We start from the raw sequence: 18,185 nt of genomic DNA, 5'->3' as shown, positions 1-18,185 counted from the left end.
AGAGTGAAGGCCAGGAGGCGGTACGTTCGCGCAAGAGAGGGAGTGTTGGAAAGAGGGAAGAGAGGGATGTGGGTAAGAGTGAGAGAGAGAGAGAGAGAGAGAGAGAGAGGTTATGGCAGGCACCGACTGGGGCCGAAAAACTCTTTAATCTGATCAGTGTGGGCTGGGGTGTGGTGCGCTGACACACACACACACACACACACACACACACACACACACACACGTATCTGCTTTCTGTGCGCTGTTCAGTCTTCAGCCCGGATTGACGGAAGAGAGAGCAGAGCAGGATGGCAGAATAGAGCAGCGGTCTCACACACACACACACACACACACACACACACACACAGCTGGGGGACCAGAACCATCACCTCCAGGAGAGCGGATCAGGTAGGACTCTCCAGGCTCTCCCGGGTTCTAACGCGGGACTTCAGAACAGACGACGCAGGACGTTAACGATACAGCGACCAGCCGGGGGTTGGGGGGGGGTGGGTGAGTCCACTTCGTTGTCGGAGCGCCGAAATTGTGTGTATTCTGGTTGCCGTTGTACCACAGATTGTTCACATCTGTGTGTGTGTGTCTGCAGTCTGTCGCGTAGGCTAGCAGAGCCCCCTGACTGAGTCTGGCTGGGGAGCAGAGGTCCTCAATCTGGGGTTGATCATGCAGGACTAGCCTGATGCCACAGCTGGATTAGAACTCCGCAGGAACGGCAGGAAGCAGGGAGGGGTCGACTGACAGGCTGGTGAAAGTTTGACTGGTTACTGACAAGCTGGTGAAAGTTTGGTTACTGACAGGCTGGTGAAACTGAACTGAAAGTTTGACTGTTTACTGACAGGCTGGTGAAAATTTGACTGGTTACTGACAGACTGGTGAAAGTTTAACTGGTTACTGGCAGGCTGGTGACAGTAATAAAGATTGACTGACAGGTTTCTGACAACTGACTGGTTACTGACAGGCTGTTGACAGTTAAAAACTGACTGACTGGTTCCTGACAGGCTGGTGACTGAGTAAGTGTTTATTTCTGTAGCACTCAATATCTGTAGCACTCAATAAGCCTGCAGTCACATGCTACCCTCAAAGTAAATTGCCAGTGTACAGTTGTGTGTGTTGTGTGTTGTGTGTGTGTTGTGTGTTGTGTGTTGTTTGTTGTGTGTTGTTTGTTGTGTGGTGTGTGAGCGAGCGAGTGAGCTCGTGAGAACAGTTGGACAGTGAGAGCTATCGTGAGTCGTGACTGAGGGTGTGAAATACTGAAACCTTTTTTTAAGAATATGCATGCCAGACACACACACACACACACACACAGGAACATCCTGTCATTGCGTGTTGCCACTAATGTGGCCTGCTGCATTTAATTAGAGCGTAGCATTGGCGGATATATTTAGGTGTGTGCCTGTGCGTGCGTGTGTGTGTGTGTGTGTGTGTGTGTGTAGATGTTAGGATGAAAGGGAGAAAGCGAGAGAGAGTGTGCATTAGCATTGGCGGATATATTTAGGTGTGTGTCCGTTTGTGTGGATGTTCGGGTGAAAGAAAGTGTGTGTGTGTGTTTGGAGGAACTGTGGATCATGTCTGAGTTCCCATTTGCTCTCAGTAATGAGAGCTAGCCTGTATCTGTCTCACTCTATCGCTATCTCACTCGCTATCTCACTCTATCTCACTCTATCTCACTCGCTCACTCTCCCACTATATCTCACTTTATATCTCACTCTATCTCACTTTATATCTCACTCTCACTCTCTCACTTTATATCTTACTCTATGTCACTCTCTCACTCTATCTCACTTTCTCTTACTCTATCTCACTATCTATCTCACTATCTTACTCTCTCAATCTTACTCTCACTCTCTCTCTCTCTCTCTCTCTCTCTCTCTCTCTCTCACTATCTCACTCCAACTCTCTCGCTCTCTTTCCCACTCTCTCTCTCACTCTATGAATCTTACTCTATCTCAATCTTATCTTTCTCTCTCCATCATAGGAGTGTTCCTGAGACGACCTTTGACCTTCAAGGGGACATCCACAGTGGGACTGCCCTCCCCACCAGCAAGGTAACACCCCTACACACACACACACACACACACACTCAATCACTCACAATATAATAATACACATGCTTTATTTTAATTCAACCATACAGACACACACACACACACACACACACACACACACACACAAGTGCGTTTCCATGTCAATATTATATGAGGATAGTGTGTCAATGCCTGGGGTGATTGTGTGTGTGTGTGTGCCTGTGTACATGTGCATGCGTGTGTGTGTGTGTGTGTGTGTGTGTTTGCCGTGCTGTTGCAGAGCTCTGGGAAGCTGGAGATGGAGCGCACCAACGGCAGTGAGAGAGGCCTGGTCAAACCCATGATCAGAGACCAGCAGGACGGGAGGTAAAACACACACACACACACACATACTGTACATACACACACACACGTGCGCGTATTCAACATGGTCCCATGTCCTGTTACCTGATCCCCACCCTGGCCTTGTGGGCCTGTTGAAACCAGAGATGCTGCTCTATAATCCCCTTATCAATAATACACTGGAGCTTGGGACCACTCTAACACACATGCTGCACACACATACACAGACACATACACACACACACACACACTTGTGTATCCAAAGGCATTACTGATGCTAGGTCTGGCAGTGCTCTCTCTCATACGGATAAATGGGCACTCTTACGACACACACACACTCACAAGCACACTCAGGCGCACACACACAACATACCATGTTGTAGGAGCTCTCGCTCTGGAGAGTTGGGTGTCGCGTCGGTGTACAGTGGGGTCAACCGGCTACACACACACACACACACACACACACACACTCCTCACATTCACACCTCTCAAACACGCCTACTGCTCATACGCACCCCTCGCAACGCTCTCATACACACACACACACACACACACCTACCTATACATAAGCCTCAGACGTTGCTCTGGTCTCTGCAGGTCGCAGGACAGCCTGGCGCCAGAGTTGACCCTGCCAGCCAGCATTGAGTTCAGGGACAACTGTGAGTATCCACTATGTTACTACAGTATACTCCTCTATACTAACACTGTGTGAGTATCCACTATGTTACTATACTCCTCTATACTAACACTGTGTGAGTATCCACTATGTTACTTTACTCCTCTATACTAACACTGTGTGAGTATCCACTATGTTACTATACTCCTCTATACTAACACTGTGTGAGTATCCACTATGTTACTATACTCCTCTATACTAACACTGTGTGAATATCCACTATGTTACTACAGTATACTCCTCTATACTAACACTGTGTGAGTATCCACTATGTTACTATACTCCTCTATACTAACACTGTGTGAATATCCACTATGTTACTACAGTATACTCCTCTATACTAACACTGTGTGAGTATCCACTATGTTACTATACTCCTCTATACTTTACTAACCACCGCTACATCTCTCCTCTTGGTCATACCTTTTTGTTGCGCTCTCTCTCTCTCTCTCTCTCTCTCTCTCTCTCTCTCTCTCTCTCTATCTCTCTCTCTCTCTCTGCCTCTCACTCTCTCTCTGCCTCTCACTCACTCACACACATACACACTCATTCACCTTGTACGGGAACAATCCAATAGGGACTGTTCAATATTGTAAGTGGGGGCATGGCTTTGTAAGTGTGCCATTATCAGCTGAAGAGAGAGAAAGAGAGAGTTTGTTTACTCTGCGTTTGGATTAGTAACAAAAATGTAACTAACTAATGTTATTAGACTTAGGCGGCAACATAACTAAATTGAGGTGGTCTTGTGTCTATTTTCAACTGCTGAGAGAAGGAGGGGCAGAGGGGGACAAGGGGGGGAGGGAGAGAGAGAGAGAGAGAGAGAGAGAGAGGGGGAGAGAGAGAGAGTAGCTCTGGGCGCGGAGTGTCTGGGAGATCGATGGATGGAACCAATCGACTGGCCGGCTGGGGCTGATGATGTCAATGACCCCGGTAGCCTCTATATAGTGGCGTTTCTATTAGGCAGTTTTGAAGCTTTGTAGTGTGTGAAAACGGTAAGACCCTACCTGGCATACTATAAATGGTCAAAATATGCAGCATGGATGATGGCCAGCATACAACACGGCTGATTCTGTCCCACAGTGCATTGCGCACGGCTGTTTCAGAGAGAAAAACTGGAGAGGCTTATTCTGTGATACGGTTGGTTGGTTGGTTACTTCCCATGGAAAGTAGGGATGTAACAATAAACGGTAAATGATAAGCTGTGATTAAATTAGATTAAATTTATCATGATCATTTTATCATTAAAACCGTGCTTGATTGCCCCACTTTTGAAAAATTCACTGTAAATACTGCCCAGCATCAACCAAAGCTAGCAACAGTCTCAGACGCATTATTTTAATGTTAATGCTAAAAAAAAAGTGCACAATGCTGCAATTTGTGGTTTTCAATATAAAACTTGGTGAAATTATTTCAGCGTGTGTATCGGTAGGTTTACAATTTTTTCTGCACATTTTACAATACCGCAATAATACTGATAACCGTGATCATTTTGGTCACTATAATCGTGATATGAAATTTTCACACCGTTACATCTCTAACGGAGAGTAGAACACAGTATCCAGATTCCTGCAAACCATGCCGTATACACACCTATCAAACCTACTGCATCCACACCCACTAAACATACAGCACGCATACACACCTTCTAAATAAACACCCACTAAACATACTGTACTGCATACACACCTACAAAAATCCCCTACAGAGCAGCATGCAGTATGCAGTACGCAGTATGCAAGTAAGCAGTATGTAGCGAAGGATACAGACATGGAAACACTTTATATCACATTAGATCTGAGCTACACTGTCAGCGCGACAGCAGGGGGCAGTATGCCGCTCTCTCTCTCCCCTCTTTCCCCCTCAGTCTCTCTCTCTCTCTCTCTCCCTCTCCCTCTCTCCCTCTCTCTCTCTCTCTCTCTCTCTCTCTCTCTCTCTCTCTGTTAAATGACCACCTACTAGGACACTAACACAACAGTTTGCCCTGTGACCACACAACTCTTACCATGATCAGACTGGGTCACTGCTCACTAGCCAGCACACTTGTCATATAATGCTTGTTCCTTTCTCCACCCTACCCCCCCTTCCTCCTCCCCCTGTCCCATGGTTGTTGGTTTAAGCCTTTTTAACTGCCTTTCAAGCCTTTTACATACACATCATTGTTTGTGGACTCTGCCGACTGGGGCTGTGTTCATTGCGAGTGTATTTGGAGCGGTGTGAGCTCATGTGTTTGGCCAGTCCCGCAGAACGCTTTGATGCCCTCCAGAGGAGGCTGTGTGTGTCCCACAGTGCACTGGGAGGGGGTGGCGAGCCCTGCTGTGTGGTCAGGAAGAGAGAGAGAGAGAGGGACAATGTTATCACTGGGCCCTTCTGAGACCCCTCACACACGCGACGAACGCACACACACACACACACTCTCACTCCCGTGTGAACCCAGAGCAACTTCTTAGAAGTTCTTAGAAGCAGAGGTGTGACCTCACTTTCATGTCACATATGAATTTGAATCTGTGTGTTGTGTGTGTGTGCGCGTGTGTGTGTGTGTCCCAGCTGAGGATGCCTTCCTGTCAGCCATCATCAACTACACCAACAGCTCCACGGTCCACTTCAAGCTGTCCCCCACCTACGTGCTGTACATGGCGTGCCGCTACGTCCTGGCCTCCCAGCAGCGGCCCGACGTCAGCAGCTCCGAGAGGACGCACAAGGTCATCGCCATCGTCAACAAGATGGTGAGCATGATGGAAGGCGTCATCCAGGTGAGTCTGCAGCTGCGTCACAGATCTTTCTCCCCCTCTCTCTCTCTCTCTCTCTCTCTCTCTCTTTCTCTCTCTGTCCGTCTCTCTTTCTGTCTCCTTCTGTACATCTCTCCTTCGCATTTTCGTGTTCTTGAACTCGTTCCCGTGTCTGTCCGTCTGTCTCTTGTCTGTCTGTATGTCTGTCTTGTCTGTTTGTGTCCTAGACATACTGATCATCAGAACGCCCCCCCCCCCCTCCAGCAGGGAGACATGTTTGTTCCCTGTTCCCTTCATCACATCATTCTGAGTCACCCCCTGTCCTTTCGAACCACAGGGGAACCTCCTTTAGAACCACAGGGAACCGAGGACATAAAGGCCAACAGCATCTTGAGCCAAAAAACTGAGCACCATGTCAGATTTCTGTTTGGCTAGACACTGAAGATTTTAGCAGTAGTGAATTTACATGGCCTGTCTGACCGTCTGTCTGTCCATCTGTCAGTGTGTCCCCCTCCTGTGATTTTAAACGCGCCCTGTCCCTTTAAGAGTAGGAAGTCAGCCGCGCAGAGAGAGAGAGGATCAGAGGGAGAGGGAGAGAGAGGATCGTTGTGTGGCTCCAAATCCCCTCCTAGCAGCACGTAAAACACACATACCTCTGTCCCACCCACCCACTCTGCTTTAGTAGCTTAGCCGATAGTTAAACTGGAGACGGCAGACAGGACAAGCCCACTGTGGTATGGGGAGCGAAAACAAGAATCCCTCTCTCACACACACACACACACACACACACAGCGGCTGGAGTCTTAGAGAAGTCAAGATTAGAGTAATTAAATCAATTTAAAGATGGATTTTTATCCATATGATTTTTGGGTAATCCCACGCATGCACGCAAGCACACACACACACACATAGCAGCTGGAGTCTCAGAGAAGTCAAGATTAGAGTAATTAAATCCATTTAAAGATTTTATTTATTTTTTTTCCAGATGATATTTTGGGTAATCTCAATCTCAAACCCATGAGAGGAACATGAGATTATTAAACCCTGAGTTCAGAAGCGTGCGTGTGCATGTGTGTGTGAGTAGGAATACAGCGGGCTGGGGACACGTATTTTCATACGTAGCCAATAGATTCCGACCCTGTTCATGTCGGGGCTCTTTCCTCACACCCTCCAGCAGACAACACACCCGACAGCTGCTCCTCTGCCCCTGTCAACCAAAGAACAGTTGTGTGTGTGTGTGTGTGCGTGCGCGTCCGTGCGTCTTTTACGTTACTGTGTACATACCTGTGTGTACTGTGTCCATGCCATAGCTGTTGACAGTCTCTCTCTCTGTCCTGTCGAATGTGTTCCCCCTCCTCCCCCCCTCTCCTCCTCACCCCACCCCCCATCTATACAGGAGATACCTGAAGGTGACCAGGTAGGACCCCCCTCTCTCTCCCTCCCTCTCTATCCCCCCAACCTCCCTTCCCTCTCCGACGTCCAGTCAGCTTGGCTCGGTCCTCCATGCTTCTTTTGTCCATAACAGAAAACCAAACCACCATAACAATCCCTCCTCCCACAGCTGGACTCTAAACAACAACAAACAAACAAACAAACAAACAAATAAATAACCCTCATTCAGCTTCCTGGAACCCCTGGTACTAAACACGCCCCCCCCCCCCCCCCTTCCTTCCCCCTGGCTAATTTAGCCAGCCAACCAAAGCTGTTGATTGTGGCTCCTCCTCCTCCATGTCAATTCTGGCACCATGTGACCCGGTGTGTGTCTTAACGCTCGACCGTGTGGATGAGAGATGACACTGCCGCCCTCCTGCTCTGCTGCCTCTGTCTGTCTGTCTGACTGTCCGTCCGTCTGTCTGTCCGTCTGTTCATATCATTTAATGAGTGTGTGTGTGGTTCAAAGCCCCTCTGTTGTTCTGTTGGATGCATCCTGTCTCGTGGCTGTTCTCCAAGTGGGAGGTGGGGGTGGGTGGGGGTGTTCATTTATTTCATTTATTTTCGTTCTTTTGTTGGTTTTCGTTCTCTCGTTCATGGGGGGGGGGGTCTTGTGTATCTCTCCCTCCCTCTGTGAGACATTAGCCAATCACTGACCAGACACTGGGCACTGGGTTTTAACGCACCAAAAGCCTTGAATTTTCATCTGTTTATCAACAGATCAATGAGAAAAACAAACTACGCAGGGTTGAAAAGGTACTAGAGAGTAGGCATGCCCATGGGAATTAGCAGGAATTATGGGATTTGTGGGAATTTACGGGAATAAACTGGAAAACAGAATTTGTTCCCGTTAATGCCCATACATTTCCAGTTTGTTCCCATTGATTTCCATGAATTCAGTTTGTGAATATTCACTGAATTTTGCAGCCTTACTAGAGAGTCTTGAACGGAGTGCAGACCTGAGTCAAATGCTATTTGCAAATACCGTCAAATACTGTACCTTACTCTGTGCAGTGAAACCAGTGGTCCCGTCCTGTAGATACCAACTGTCATAAAGGATAGAGACCATTCTGGAAGTGCGTGATTGATCGACTTTGTTTGATTTTAGGTGCATGTGTGATCAGGGCAGTAGTCTACTCTGCATATAGCCAGTTCTCCAATTTGACTAGGAGGTCCTTAAAGATGTCTCTGTGAGGCCAGAGCTGGGGACCAGGGTCTGGTCATGCTGGGGTATGGAGGGCCACGAGTCTATCCCTGAGTTACTGCTGCTGCCTATATCTACGCCAAAGACACAATGCCGCCTCCCCCCCCCCCCACCCCACCCCCGTCTAGCTTTGCCCCGCCTCTAACCCCTCCCTCTCTGTGCGGCGTTGTGATTGGTGTCCGCAGAAGCAGAAGAACATCGCCGGCGCCCTGGCCTTCTGGATGGCGAACGCCTCCGAGCTGCTCAACTTCGTCAAGCAGGACCGCGACCTGAGCCGCATCACGCTGGACGCGCAGGACGTCCTGGCTCACCTCGTGCAGATGGCCTTCAAGTAAGGTCTCCCCGTTCCTGACCCCTGACCCCTCTACCTACCGTAGCTCTCTATCCTAGACCCCCCATCTACTACTACACCTCCTTGACCCTTGACCCCCTTCACAAAGAATGTGGAATGGGACAAGGGAAGGGGAGGGATGGTTTGTATTATAAACTTTATATGTGTGTTCTCTTCACCATCTGCATGGAATAGCCTGCAAAATGAACTAAAACTACAGGATCTAGTCACTCTCAATGACTTTAAAGGCATGGGGAACTCGATAGAAACTGACTCTATTGATTGAATTGTTTTAATTGAAATAGGATTTATATGGCTTCCCTGCACTTTTACTGGACGGCACTTTTGAGCTGATCTATTGTTTTTAATGTGAGTGCGTTCTGTATGAAACTGTTTGTACTGCAGCCCTTCTTGGCCAGGTCGCTCTTGAAAACGAGATCTTTAATCTCAGCGGGTCTAAATGAAAAAGTGATTTAACTAAAAGAGGGACTTCAGTCAGACCATCGAAATCATGGCAGAGAAATCCCAATTCCCAACGTGGATGACTTGTGGCCACGGTACAGACTTGAGCTAGAGTCTTGTTAGTAATATCCTGGCCCCACGTCAGATCCTGCGTTTCAGCCATGTATCACGCTGTTATTGGATGTTGAAATGAGAAGTAGCAGAGACACTCGAGAGGCGCGTCTGGCGCCACAGCTCTGGTGTGTCGATGTTGTGTCTGTATAAGAGGTCGTAGCCCGTATTAGGAGACGGGACTAGGTATGGGCCTGTCGGCCTCTATGGCTGTGTAGAGGATAGCCTAGGGGCTGTGTAGAGGGAGGCTGTGTAAAGGATTGCCTAGAGGCTGTGTAGAGGCTGTGTAGAGGGAGGCTGTGTAGAGGGAGGCTGTGTAGAGGGAGGCTGTGTAGAGGATAGCCTAGGGGCTGTATAGAAGCTGTGAAGAGGGTAGCGTAGAGGCCGCGTAGAGGATAGGATAGCGTAGAGGCTGTGTAGAGGAAAGCGTCTCGTAGAGGATAGGGTAGCGTAGAGGCCGTATAGAGGATAGCCTATAGGCTGTGTAGAGGATAGGGTCACGTAGAGGTCGTGTAGAGGATAGGGTCACATAGAGGCCGTGTAAAGGATAGGGTCACATAGAGGCCGTGTAAAGGATAGGGTCACATAGAGGCCGTGTGGAGGATAGGGTTGCGTAGAGGCCGTGTAGAGGATAGGGTCACATAGAGGCTGTGTAGAGGATAGGGTCGCGTAGAGGCCGTGTAGAGGATAGGGTCACGTAGAGGCCGTGTGGAGGATAGGGTCACGTAGAGGCCGTGTAGAGGATAGGGTCACATAGAGGCCGTGTAGAGGATAGGGTCACGTAGAGGCCGTGTAGAGGATAGCCTAGACACGGCGTGAAGGGTAGCGTGGAGGCTGGGCTGCTCTCTGCAGAGTTGGGCTGCTGGTATTGTTGGTATTTGCGGGGCCAGGATGCAAGCAGGCAGGAAGGGGAGGGAGCTCTGAATGTGTGGAATGTCCTGCTTTAATGGCCGCTGGACGAGGAGCTGGGCTGAGATAGAGGAGGAGGAGGAAGAGGGCTGGAGGAGGAGGAGGAATGAGAGGGACAAGGAGTAGGGCCGGGGAGCTGGCAGGAACAGGAGCAGGAGGAGTGAGATTTGATGGTCTGAGGCTTCCTGAGGCCAGTTAAGTCTTACTGTAGCTGAGACACCCAAAACTCGGTGTGTTGTTGGGCTGAGGAAGCTAGCCAAGAGCCAGACCACCACACTGCTATTACCGTGAGAGACTGCAGTGAAAGTCCCCTTACTGCCCAGCGGGTGTGTGTGTGTGTGTTTGTGCGCGCGCGCGCGCGCGTGTGTATGTGTGTGTGTGCGTGCGTGTGTGTGTGTGGGGGGTAAACTGTAACCCTGCTGTATTCTCTCTCTCAGGTACCTGGTCCACTGTCTCCAGTCTGACCTGAACAACTACATGCCGGCCTTCCTGGATGACCCCGAGGAGCAGAACCCTCAGAGGCCCAAGATAGGTTCGACACACACACACACACACACACACACACACACACACACACACACACACACACTGCCTTCCTTCCAGAAGAGAGCCCACTAGTGGACATTATATTCTTATAGTGGAAATGTGATCCTACGATATCTCTCTCTTATATCATTCTTTCTCCCCCCTTACTCTCCCCCCCCCCCCCCCCCTTACAGAGGACGTGCTCCACACCTTGACGGGCGCCATGTCCCTGCTGCGGCGTTGCCGCGTCAACGCGGCGCTGACCATCCAGCTGTTCTCTCAGCTGTTCCACTTCGTCAACATGTGGCTGTTCAACAAGCTGGTGACGGAGGCTGACTCCGGGCTGTGCTCCCACTACTGGGGGGCCATCCTCAGACAGCAGCTCAGCCACATAGAGGCCTGGGCAGAGAAACAGGGCCTGGAGCTGGCCGCAGACTGCCACCTCAGCCGCATAGTACAGGTGAGGACTAGGAAGATACTAGTCTGATACTAGTGAGATACCTGGTATACAGACTGCCACCTCAGCCGCATAGTACAGGTGAGGACTAGGAAGATACTAGCCAGATACTAGTGAGATACCTGGTATACAGACTGCCACCTCAGCCGCATAGTACAGGTGAGGACTAGGAAGATACTAGCCAGATACTAGTGAGATACCTGGTATACAGACTGCCACCTCAGTCGCATAGTACAGGTGAGGACTAGGAAGATACTAGCCAGATACTAGTGAGATACCTGGTATACAGACTGCCACCTCAGTCGCATAGTACAGGTGAGGACTAGGAAGATACTAGTGAGATACTAGTCAGATACTAGCCAGATACTAGTGAGATACTAGCCAGATACTAGCCAGATACTTGTGAGATACCTGGTATACAGACTGTCACATCAGCCTCATAGTACAGGTGAGGACTAGGAAGATACTAGCCAGATACTAGTGAGATACCTGGTATACAGACTGTCACATCAGCCTCAGTACAGGTGAGGACTAGGAAGATACTAGTGAGATACCTGGTATACAGACTGTCACATCAGCCTCATAGTACAGGTGAGGACTAGGAAGATACTAGCCAGATACTAGCCAGATACCTGGTATACAGACTGCCACCTCAGTCGCATAGTACAGGTGAGGACTAGGAAGATACTAGCCAGATACTAGTGAGATACCTGGTATACAGACTGCCACCTCAGTCGCATAGTACAGGTGAGGACTAGGAAGATACTAGCCAGATACTAGTGAGATACCTGGTATACAGACTGCCACCTCAGTCGCATAGTACAGGTGAGGACTAGGAAGATACTAGCCAGATACTAGTCAGATACTAATCAGATACTAGCCAGATACTAGTCAGATACTAGTGAGATACTAGTCAGATACTAATCAGATACTAGTCAGATACTAGCCAGATACTAGTGAGATACTAGTCAGGTACTAATCAGATACTAGTCAGATACTAGCCAGATACCTGGTATACAGACTGCCACCTCAGCCACATAGTACAGGTGAGGACTAGGAAGATACTAGTCAGATACTAGTGAGATACCTGGTATACAGACTGCCACATCAGCCGGATAGTTCAGATAAATACTTGGAAAATACTAGTCTGATACTAGTGAAATACCTGGTATACAGACTGCCGCCTCCGCCGCATAATACAGGTGAATACTAGGAAGATACTAGTCAGATACTAGTTACCTGGTATACAGACTGTCACCTCAGCCGCATAGTACAGGTAAATACTAGTCAGATACTAGCTGAAGACTAGTTAGATACCTGGTATACAGACTGCCATCTCAGCTGCATAGTACAGGTAAATACTAGTAAAATACTAGTCAGATACTAGCTGGATACTAGTTAGATACCTGGTATACAGACTGCCACATCTACTGGATAGTACAGATAAATACTAGTTAGATGGTGCAGATAACCATATTAGTAGTTAAATACTAGTTAGATACCTGGTTAGATACCTGGTATACAGAATGCCTCCTTGGCTGCATAGAACCAGAAAAATTAGTTTAACCCTATTTTGATATATATAGTATACACATAGTACATGTAACCAGACAGATACTGTGTACTGTCAGTACTAGGTAGATCCCTGGTATACAGAATGCTAGCTACGGTACAGTAGGAGGACACATCGATGCCTGGCCAGATGAACAGGGCTGTGCGTTGGAAAATATAGATTGGGTAAAATGTTGGGGTTTCTTCCATTTCCACAGGCCACCACCCTACTGACCATGGACAAGTACTCCATGCAGGATGTCCAGAACATCCACAACACCTGCTTCAAGCTCAACTCCCTGCAGCTCAACGCTCTCATGACCAACTACCACTGTGCTCCTGACGAGCCCTACATACCCCCGGTACGATACCAAACACACCCCTCGATGAATGTCGTGAAGTAGCATTCCATAGCCGTGTTCGAAACCGTTCCCTATTACAGAAATAGTGGATTATACTGTATACTGTAGCATTTGACAGTTTCTTCTAATGTCGGAATTCTCAACGGGTAATTTGATTCACTGTATAATCCACTATAAAATACCCACAATTCACAACAATTTCTAGTGAACAGAGGATATACCCTACAATTTCTCGTTCACCGACTACATAAGGAATAGTGAGTGAATGAGTGAGCAGTTTCGAACACAGCTCTCTTAGCTATTTCCTCTCTAAGTAGTTTGCAGTCTTGCAAAATCTCCTCCGATTGGCGGTTCCTGGCCGTGTCTGGTCTCCGACTGATCGATCTGCCCTGCCGCCGCGTTTCCCCCCCAGGATCTGATCGACCACGTGGTCGGCGTGGCGGAGAACACGGCGGACGAGCTGGCGCGCAGCGACGGCCGCGAGGTGCAGCTGGAGGAGGACCCCGACCTGCAGCTGCCCTTCCTGCTGCCCGAGGACGGCTACTCCTGCGACGTGGTCCGCCACATCCCCAACGGCTTCCAGGAGTTCCTGGACCCGCTCTGCCAGAGAGGTACCACAGTACCACCAAACTACCGCTACCGATGCTAGTACTCGAGAGTTGGGCTCTAGGGCCACATGGGGCCAGAGGTTTCACCACTATTTACTACGACTACTACTACTACAACAGTAGTTACAGTGTAGGGCTCTTGGGCTCTAGAGTTCTAGTTCTCCATTTTCTAGAACCTTCTCTGATTCAGCCTCATCCATGTTCTAACCAGGCCCTTCGCCAAATAAGCCAGTCCCGGGCTGAGGTTGCAACAGTGTGTTTAGTATTTCTCCGGCTGACGTTTGGGCAGAGGAATGTAGTTAGTCACAGGCGCTGAGAAGCACTTCTCCTGTGCTGCTTATCTATCTGTGTGTTTGTTTAGTGAGAGAGGGACTGTGTGGGGGGGGGAGAGAGAGAGGGAGAGAGAGAGAGAGAAAGGGGACAGGCAAGGGAGAGTACATCCACAAGACTGTGTGTGCTACTGCAGCAGTCTGTCTGGGATATTCCAGGTGTTTTGTTCACACACCTGTGTGCGTTGTGTGTGTGTGTGTGTGTGTGTGTGTGCGTGTGCGTGTGCGTGTGTGTGTCCTGCAGGCTTCTGTCGACTGACACCTCACCCCCGCTCCCCCGGAACTTGGACCGTCTACTTCGAGGGAGCCGACTGTGACAGCCACTTCTCCGCCGACGCCTCTGACATGGTACGTCTCTCTCTCTCTGTCTCTCTGTATCCTACTCTCTGTAGCGGTCTCTCTTTCTCTCTCTCCCTCTTGCTCTTTCTCTGCCGCTCCTCTTCTCTCTCTTCCCCCCTTTCTTGTTTCTCTCTGTCTCCTCTCATCAGTCTCTCTCTCAGCAGTAGTCTCAAAGAGTGCGAACTAGCTAGCTAGCTTTCTTTACGCGTGGCTTCCGTTAAGGAAAGTACACATTTTATCTCGGCGCCCTCCCCTCCGGGAAGCTCTAACTGGGTAAAAAAAAAAAGCCTTGAGGTGCGTTCATGCTCCACAGCATGCGGGGTGGTGATCTCAGAGGGGGGACCCCCCCATCCCTCCCTGCGTGTCTGGGGGCTAAAGCATCCCCCCTTGCTTGCCAACGCTGAGTCTGGTTCTTATTGCAGCGCGATTCCAGAGAAAATCTGGCAGGGAAGATTGCAGGTCACAATCCCCCCCCCTCTCTCTCTCTCTCGCTCTGCTTCCCTACACATGGGAAGGAGGAACTCCATGAAGCAGCCTGGGCTGTCATGATGGAGAGTGACCCCCCCGATACCCCCCGCCCCCCTGCTGTTCGATCACCAACTGGAGGCAGTTGGGGGTGACGACGTGATACGGAGATGAGGATGATGACGTGCCGCTAGGCCATCCCTCTGATGAGGATGACGAAGACGCCATCCTTCCCTCTGCCCAGGACTCATGACCTGCCAGCGCCCAGAGCGGGGAGACCCCCACCCCCTAGCCAAACTCAACATCGAGAGGCCGCCCCCAGAGGAGGCCGGGGGAGTTGATAGGGTCACCTGCATGACGGGAAGAGGCTTCTGCGCTTTCCTTATACAACAATGCGCATTTTTGAGTGACGGTGTGGTCGGAACCAGATCATTCCCTTCCAGTGTTCTGTTTCTGGACTGTTATGCTTTCTACAGTAGACGTTGGACGAGGGCAAGGCCCTTTTGAGTACTGCTAAGGTTCATCTGGCCGCCATTCCCGCTTGGCATCCCAGCTTTCGGCTCCGCCGCGGCGGGTCGACGCCCACTTGTTTGTTGTTCCAAACCCCTCGTCGAGGCGCGGGACCGGCCGGTCGTGCTGGAGAGGCGCCCTCGCTGCAGCAGCAGCGCCCTGAGCCCTTCGGAGGGCGTCGATACGACGTCTGTTTCTCCGCCGTCGACCGAAAACCTTTCAGCTCGTCGACGTCTGGCTCGGTGGGGATAGCGGAGGCCGTGGTCTCGGCTTTGAGGTCTGCCGCCTTCTGTGGTCTCCAGGGCCCATTCCGCCAGAGGTGCGGCTACGTCTTCTTGGGCACCGCTTAAGGGTATTTCCGCGCAGGATATCTAGGCTGCGGCGAGTTGCTCGACATTGAGCCGTTTTTTTTACCGTCTAGACGTGACCGCGCCTTCATTGGCTCACACCCCGGCCTTCGGTGTCGATTCGTCAGAGGAGGAGGGGTGATGTCGTTTCCCAGCCCTTCCCGTTTTGTCCGGTCGGCTTCTGATTTGCGTATATCTGGAACTTCCGGAGTTGTCCGTATCGGTCCCGTAGTGAGATACGGAACGATTGTTTTGAAAAGGAGCGTTAGGCTACTTGCGTTAAACCCCGGTTCTCTGATGACGAGAGTGAGGTATCTCCCCATACTCCCCTGCTTGCACTTGCACGGGGAAAAGGTGCGCTTGGCAACGCCGTTGGGGGTTGCAGCTTATTATGAGGGGAGGCGGGGCCGTGACCGCTCTGTCATACGTCAAGGCGTGGCGTCATCCGCGTTTCCCGTAGCGAGATGCCTCGCTCTCGTGCTATCAAGAGAACTGGGGGTGCTCAAGCGACCCAACGATTCTGATGTATAGTGCACTGTTGAGCGCATGGAAAACCATAATGTCCACTGCAGGCAACGCAATCACCGCTCTCTACCACACACACCGAACACACACACTCTCTCTCTGCCTCTCCAGGGGTAAATCAACACCAGTTGCGCCGCAAGAGGGAGATTAGTGAGCAGAAAGCAGTAATGACAGGCTTCTCCTCAACCCCACCCCTCCCCCCACCCAGGCCTCAACCTCCAGCTCTGAACCCCCACTCCACATCACTCTGTACCCCCGCCCCCCCAAAACCTCCCCCCTCCCCCCAGAGCACCACTTCCTCTGTAATTGGCCGCTCGCTCATCTAGTAACCCTGACACGGGGCGGGTGAAAGGGAGCATGGCCAGACACACACACACACACGTACGCACGTGTAAACACACACACACACACACCCAGACAGTGGTTGTGATTCATGGAGCCTGGCGGAGTGCCAGAGAGGACCCCGCCTCACATTACCGCCCCTGTTCTAGAAGCAGCGCCGCTCCTAGAGTTCCCCCGGCCGGAGTTCCCGGGCCTCAGGGCTCCGCGACGTCCCCGCGAGCGTTCCCGAGCAGGCGGCGGCCGCAGAGTCCAGGTTATACCGCCGGACGCTTCTCTCTGAATGGAGGAGACGTGGTCAGGTGACGGCGACCCAAAAAACGCAGCGCTCAAAAGAAAGACGCGTCAAACCCGTCCGGTTTCGCCTCCTGCTGCGGCCGCCGGGAGCCAAAAACCGAAGCCGGGGCGTCGGAGCCGCACGCGTGACGAACGGGACGCTTCCTCCTGCTTGTATCCCTCGGCTGGCGAGAGGAGGCGTAGATGCACAGCTAGTGATGTGTGTGGCGGGAGCGCAGTGTTTTTCCCAGAGGCCCGGGCCCCACGGCCGCCCTGCCCTTCCCTCCGGCTTCCCGTCGGCGACGTCACGGCGCTGGCATCCAGACGGGCTCTGCCCCCGCGTCACACCGGGGGGACGCGCCGCCGCGAGCGTATTGTGCGTGCGTGTGTGTCCCCTCTCTCTCTCTCACACACACTCTCACTTAAGCTATGTTACTGCACCACATGAGACAGTGACAGAGAGAGAGAGAGAAGACAAAGGGAGACAGAGGCTGTTTGTGTCTGTGTGGACTGGAGGCTGTTGAGTGTCAGCGCGCTTTGTGCCACCGACGATGAGGAGGGGCCGGTCCCCCTACCCCCCCCCCCTCCAACCCCCCGACCCCCCCACCCCTCCCACACACACACACACACACACCACCCTTACTCCCCCAGCCAGGCAGTCGCTGGTGTTTAAATGAGCCCCATTGAGTGTGTGTGTGTGTGTGTGTGTGTGGTGTGTGGAGCCAGGCGCATGTGGCTTTCATTCTTGACTTCTCTCCAGCAACCACTCGTTCCTCTCTGCGGTCCCCCCTGCTCTGAGTGACGACCCTGCTCTGCGTCTCTCTCCCTCCCTCCCTCCCTCCCTCCATCCCTCCCTCCCTCCCTCCCCTCTATACCCTCGCCTCCCTCTCTCTCTGCAACCTCACTCAGCCCGAGGACGCTTCCCGAGACAAAGCTCTCTCCCCTCCAGGAGAACACCTCGCTAGAACTCCGGGGCCCCGTTTAGAACTCCCAGAGCACCTATTGGAAACTCTCTAGAACCTGCGCAGAACGCACCCGGCGGCCCGTTTACGCAGCTTTGTCGCTGTTCCACCCGAGACGTTCCTCACTCTCCTGTCTCTCTCTCTCTCTCCGTCTCTCCCCCTTGTCCCTGCAGCCAATGAGGAAGGAGCCGGAGGTGGTGACCGTCACCCTGAAGAAGCACAATGGCATGGGCCTCAGTATCGTCGCTGCCAAGGTAAGACCTCCACGCTAGCCTAGATATCAACCTGGTGCACTTCAGCACACACCTAGCAAACCTCCTCCCTCAAATGTTTCTTAGTGTATTTATTTGACACCGTCACCCAGTACGGTGTTTTTAACA

The 18,185-nt window shown here is 51.2% G+C and overlaps 1 protein-coding gene across 3 annotated transcripts in view; it reads left to right on the top strand.

The window, feature by feature from the left end:
• The window catches only part of afdna (afadin, adherens junction formation factor a), a 90,158-nt gene that overhangs the window by 43,872 nt on the left and 28,101 nt on the right, over positions 1-18,185 (top strand). For all 3 annotated transcript variants that reach the window (XM_084453492.1, XM_084453493.1, XM_084453491.1), the window contains exons 11-21: positions 1,970-2,039; positions 2,299-2,384; positions 2,958-3,019; positions 5,581-5,786; positions 8,583-8,728; positions 10,648-10,742; positions 10,930-11,195; positions 12,962-13,105; positions 13,518-13,716; positions 14,287-14,390; positions 17,979-18,059. In XM_084453492.1, coding sequence (XP_084309618.1) covers positions 1,970-2,039; positions 2,299-2,384; positions 2,958-3,019; positions 5,581-5,786; positions 8,583-8,728; positions 10,648-10,742; positions 10,930-11,195; positions 12,962-13,105; positions 13,518-13,716; positions 14,287-14,390; positions 17,979-18,059 — 1,459 coding nt within the window. The remainder of the gene's footprint in view (positions 1-1,969; positions 2,040-2,298; positions 2,385-2,957; positions 3,020-5,580; positions 5,787-8,582; positions 8,729-10,647; positions 10,743-10,929; positions 11,196-12,961; positions 13,106-13,517; positions 13,717-14,286; positions 14,391-17,978; positions 18,060-18,185) is intronic.

Source organism: Borostomias antarcticus (genome assembly GCF_949987555.1).
Source record: "Borostomias antarcticus genome assembly, chromosome: 19".
In the NCBI taxonomy this organism is placed as follows: domain Eukaryota; kingdom Metazoa; phylum Chordata; class Actinopteri; order Stomiiformes; family Stomiidae; genus Borostomias; species Borostomias antarcticus.
The sequence above is the reverse complement of the archived record's forward strand: the minus strand, read 5'-3'. Positions and strand labels throughout refer to the sequence as shown.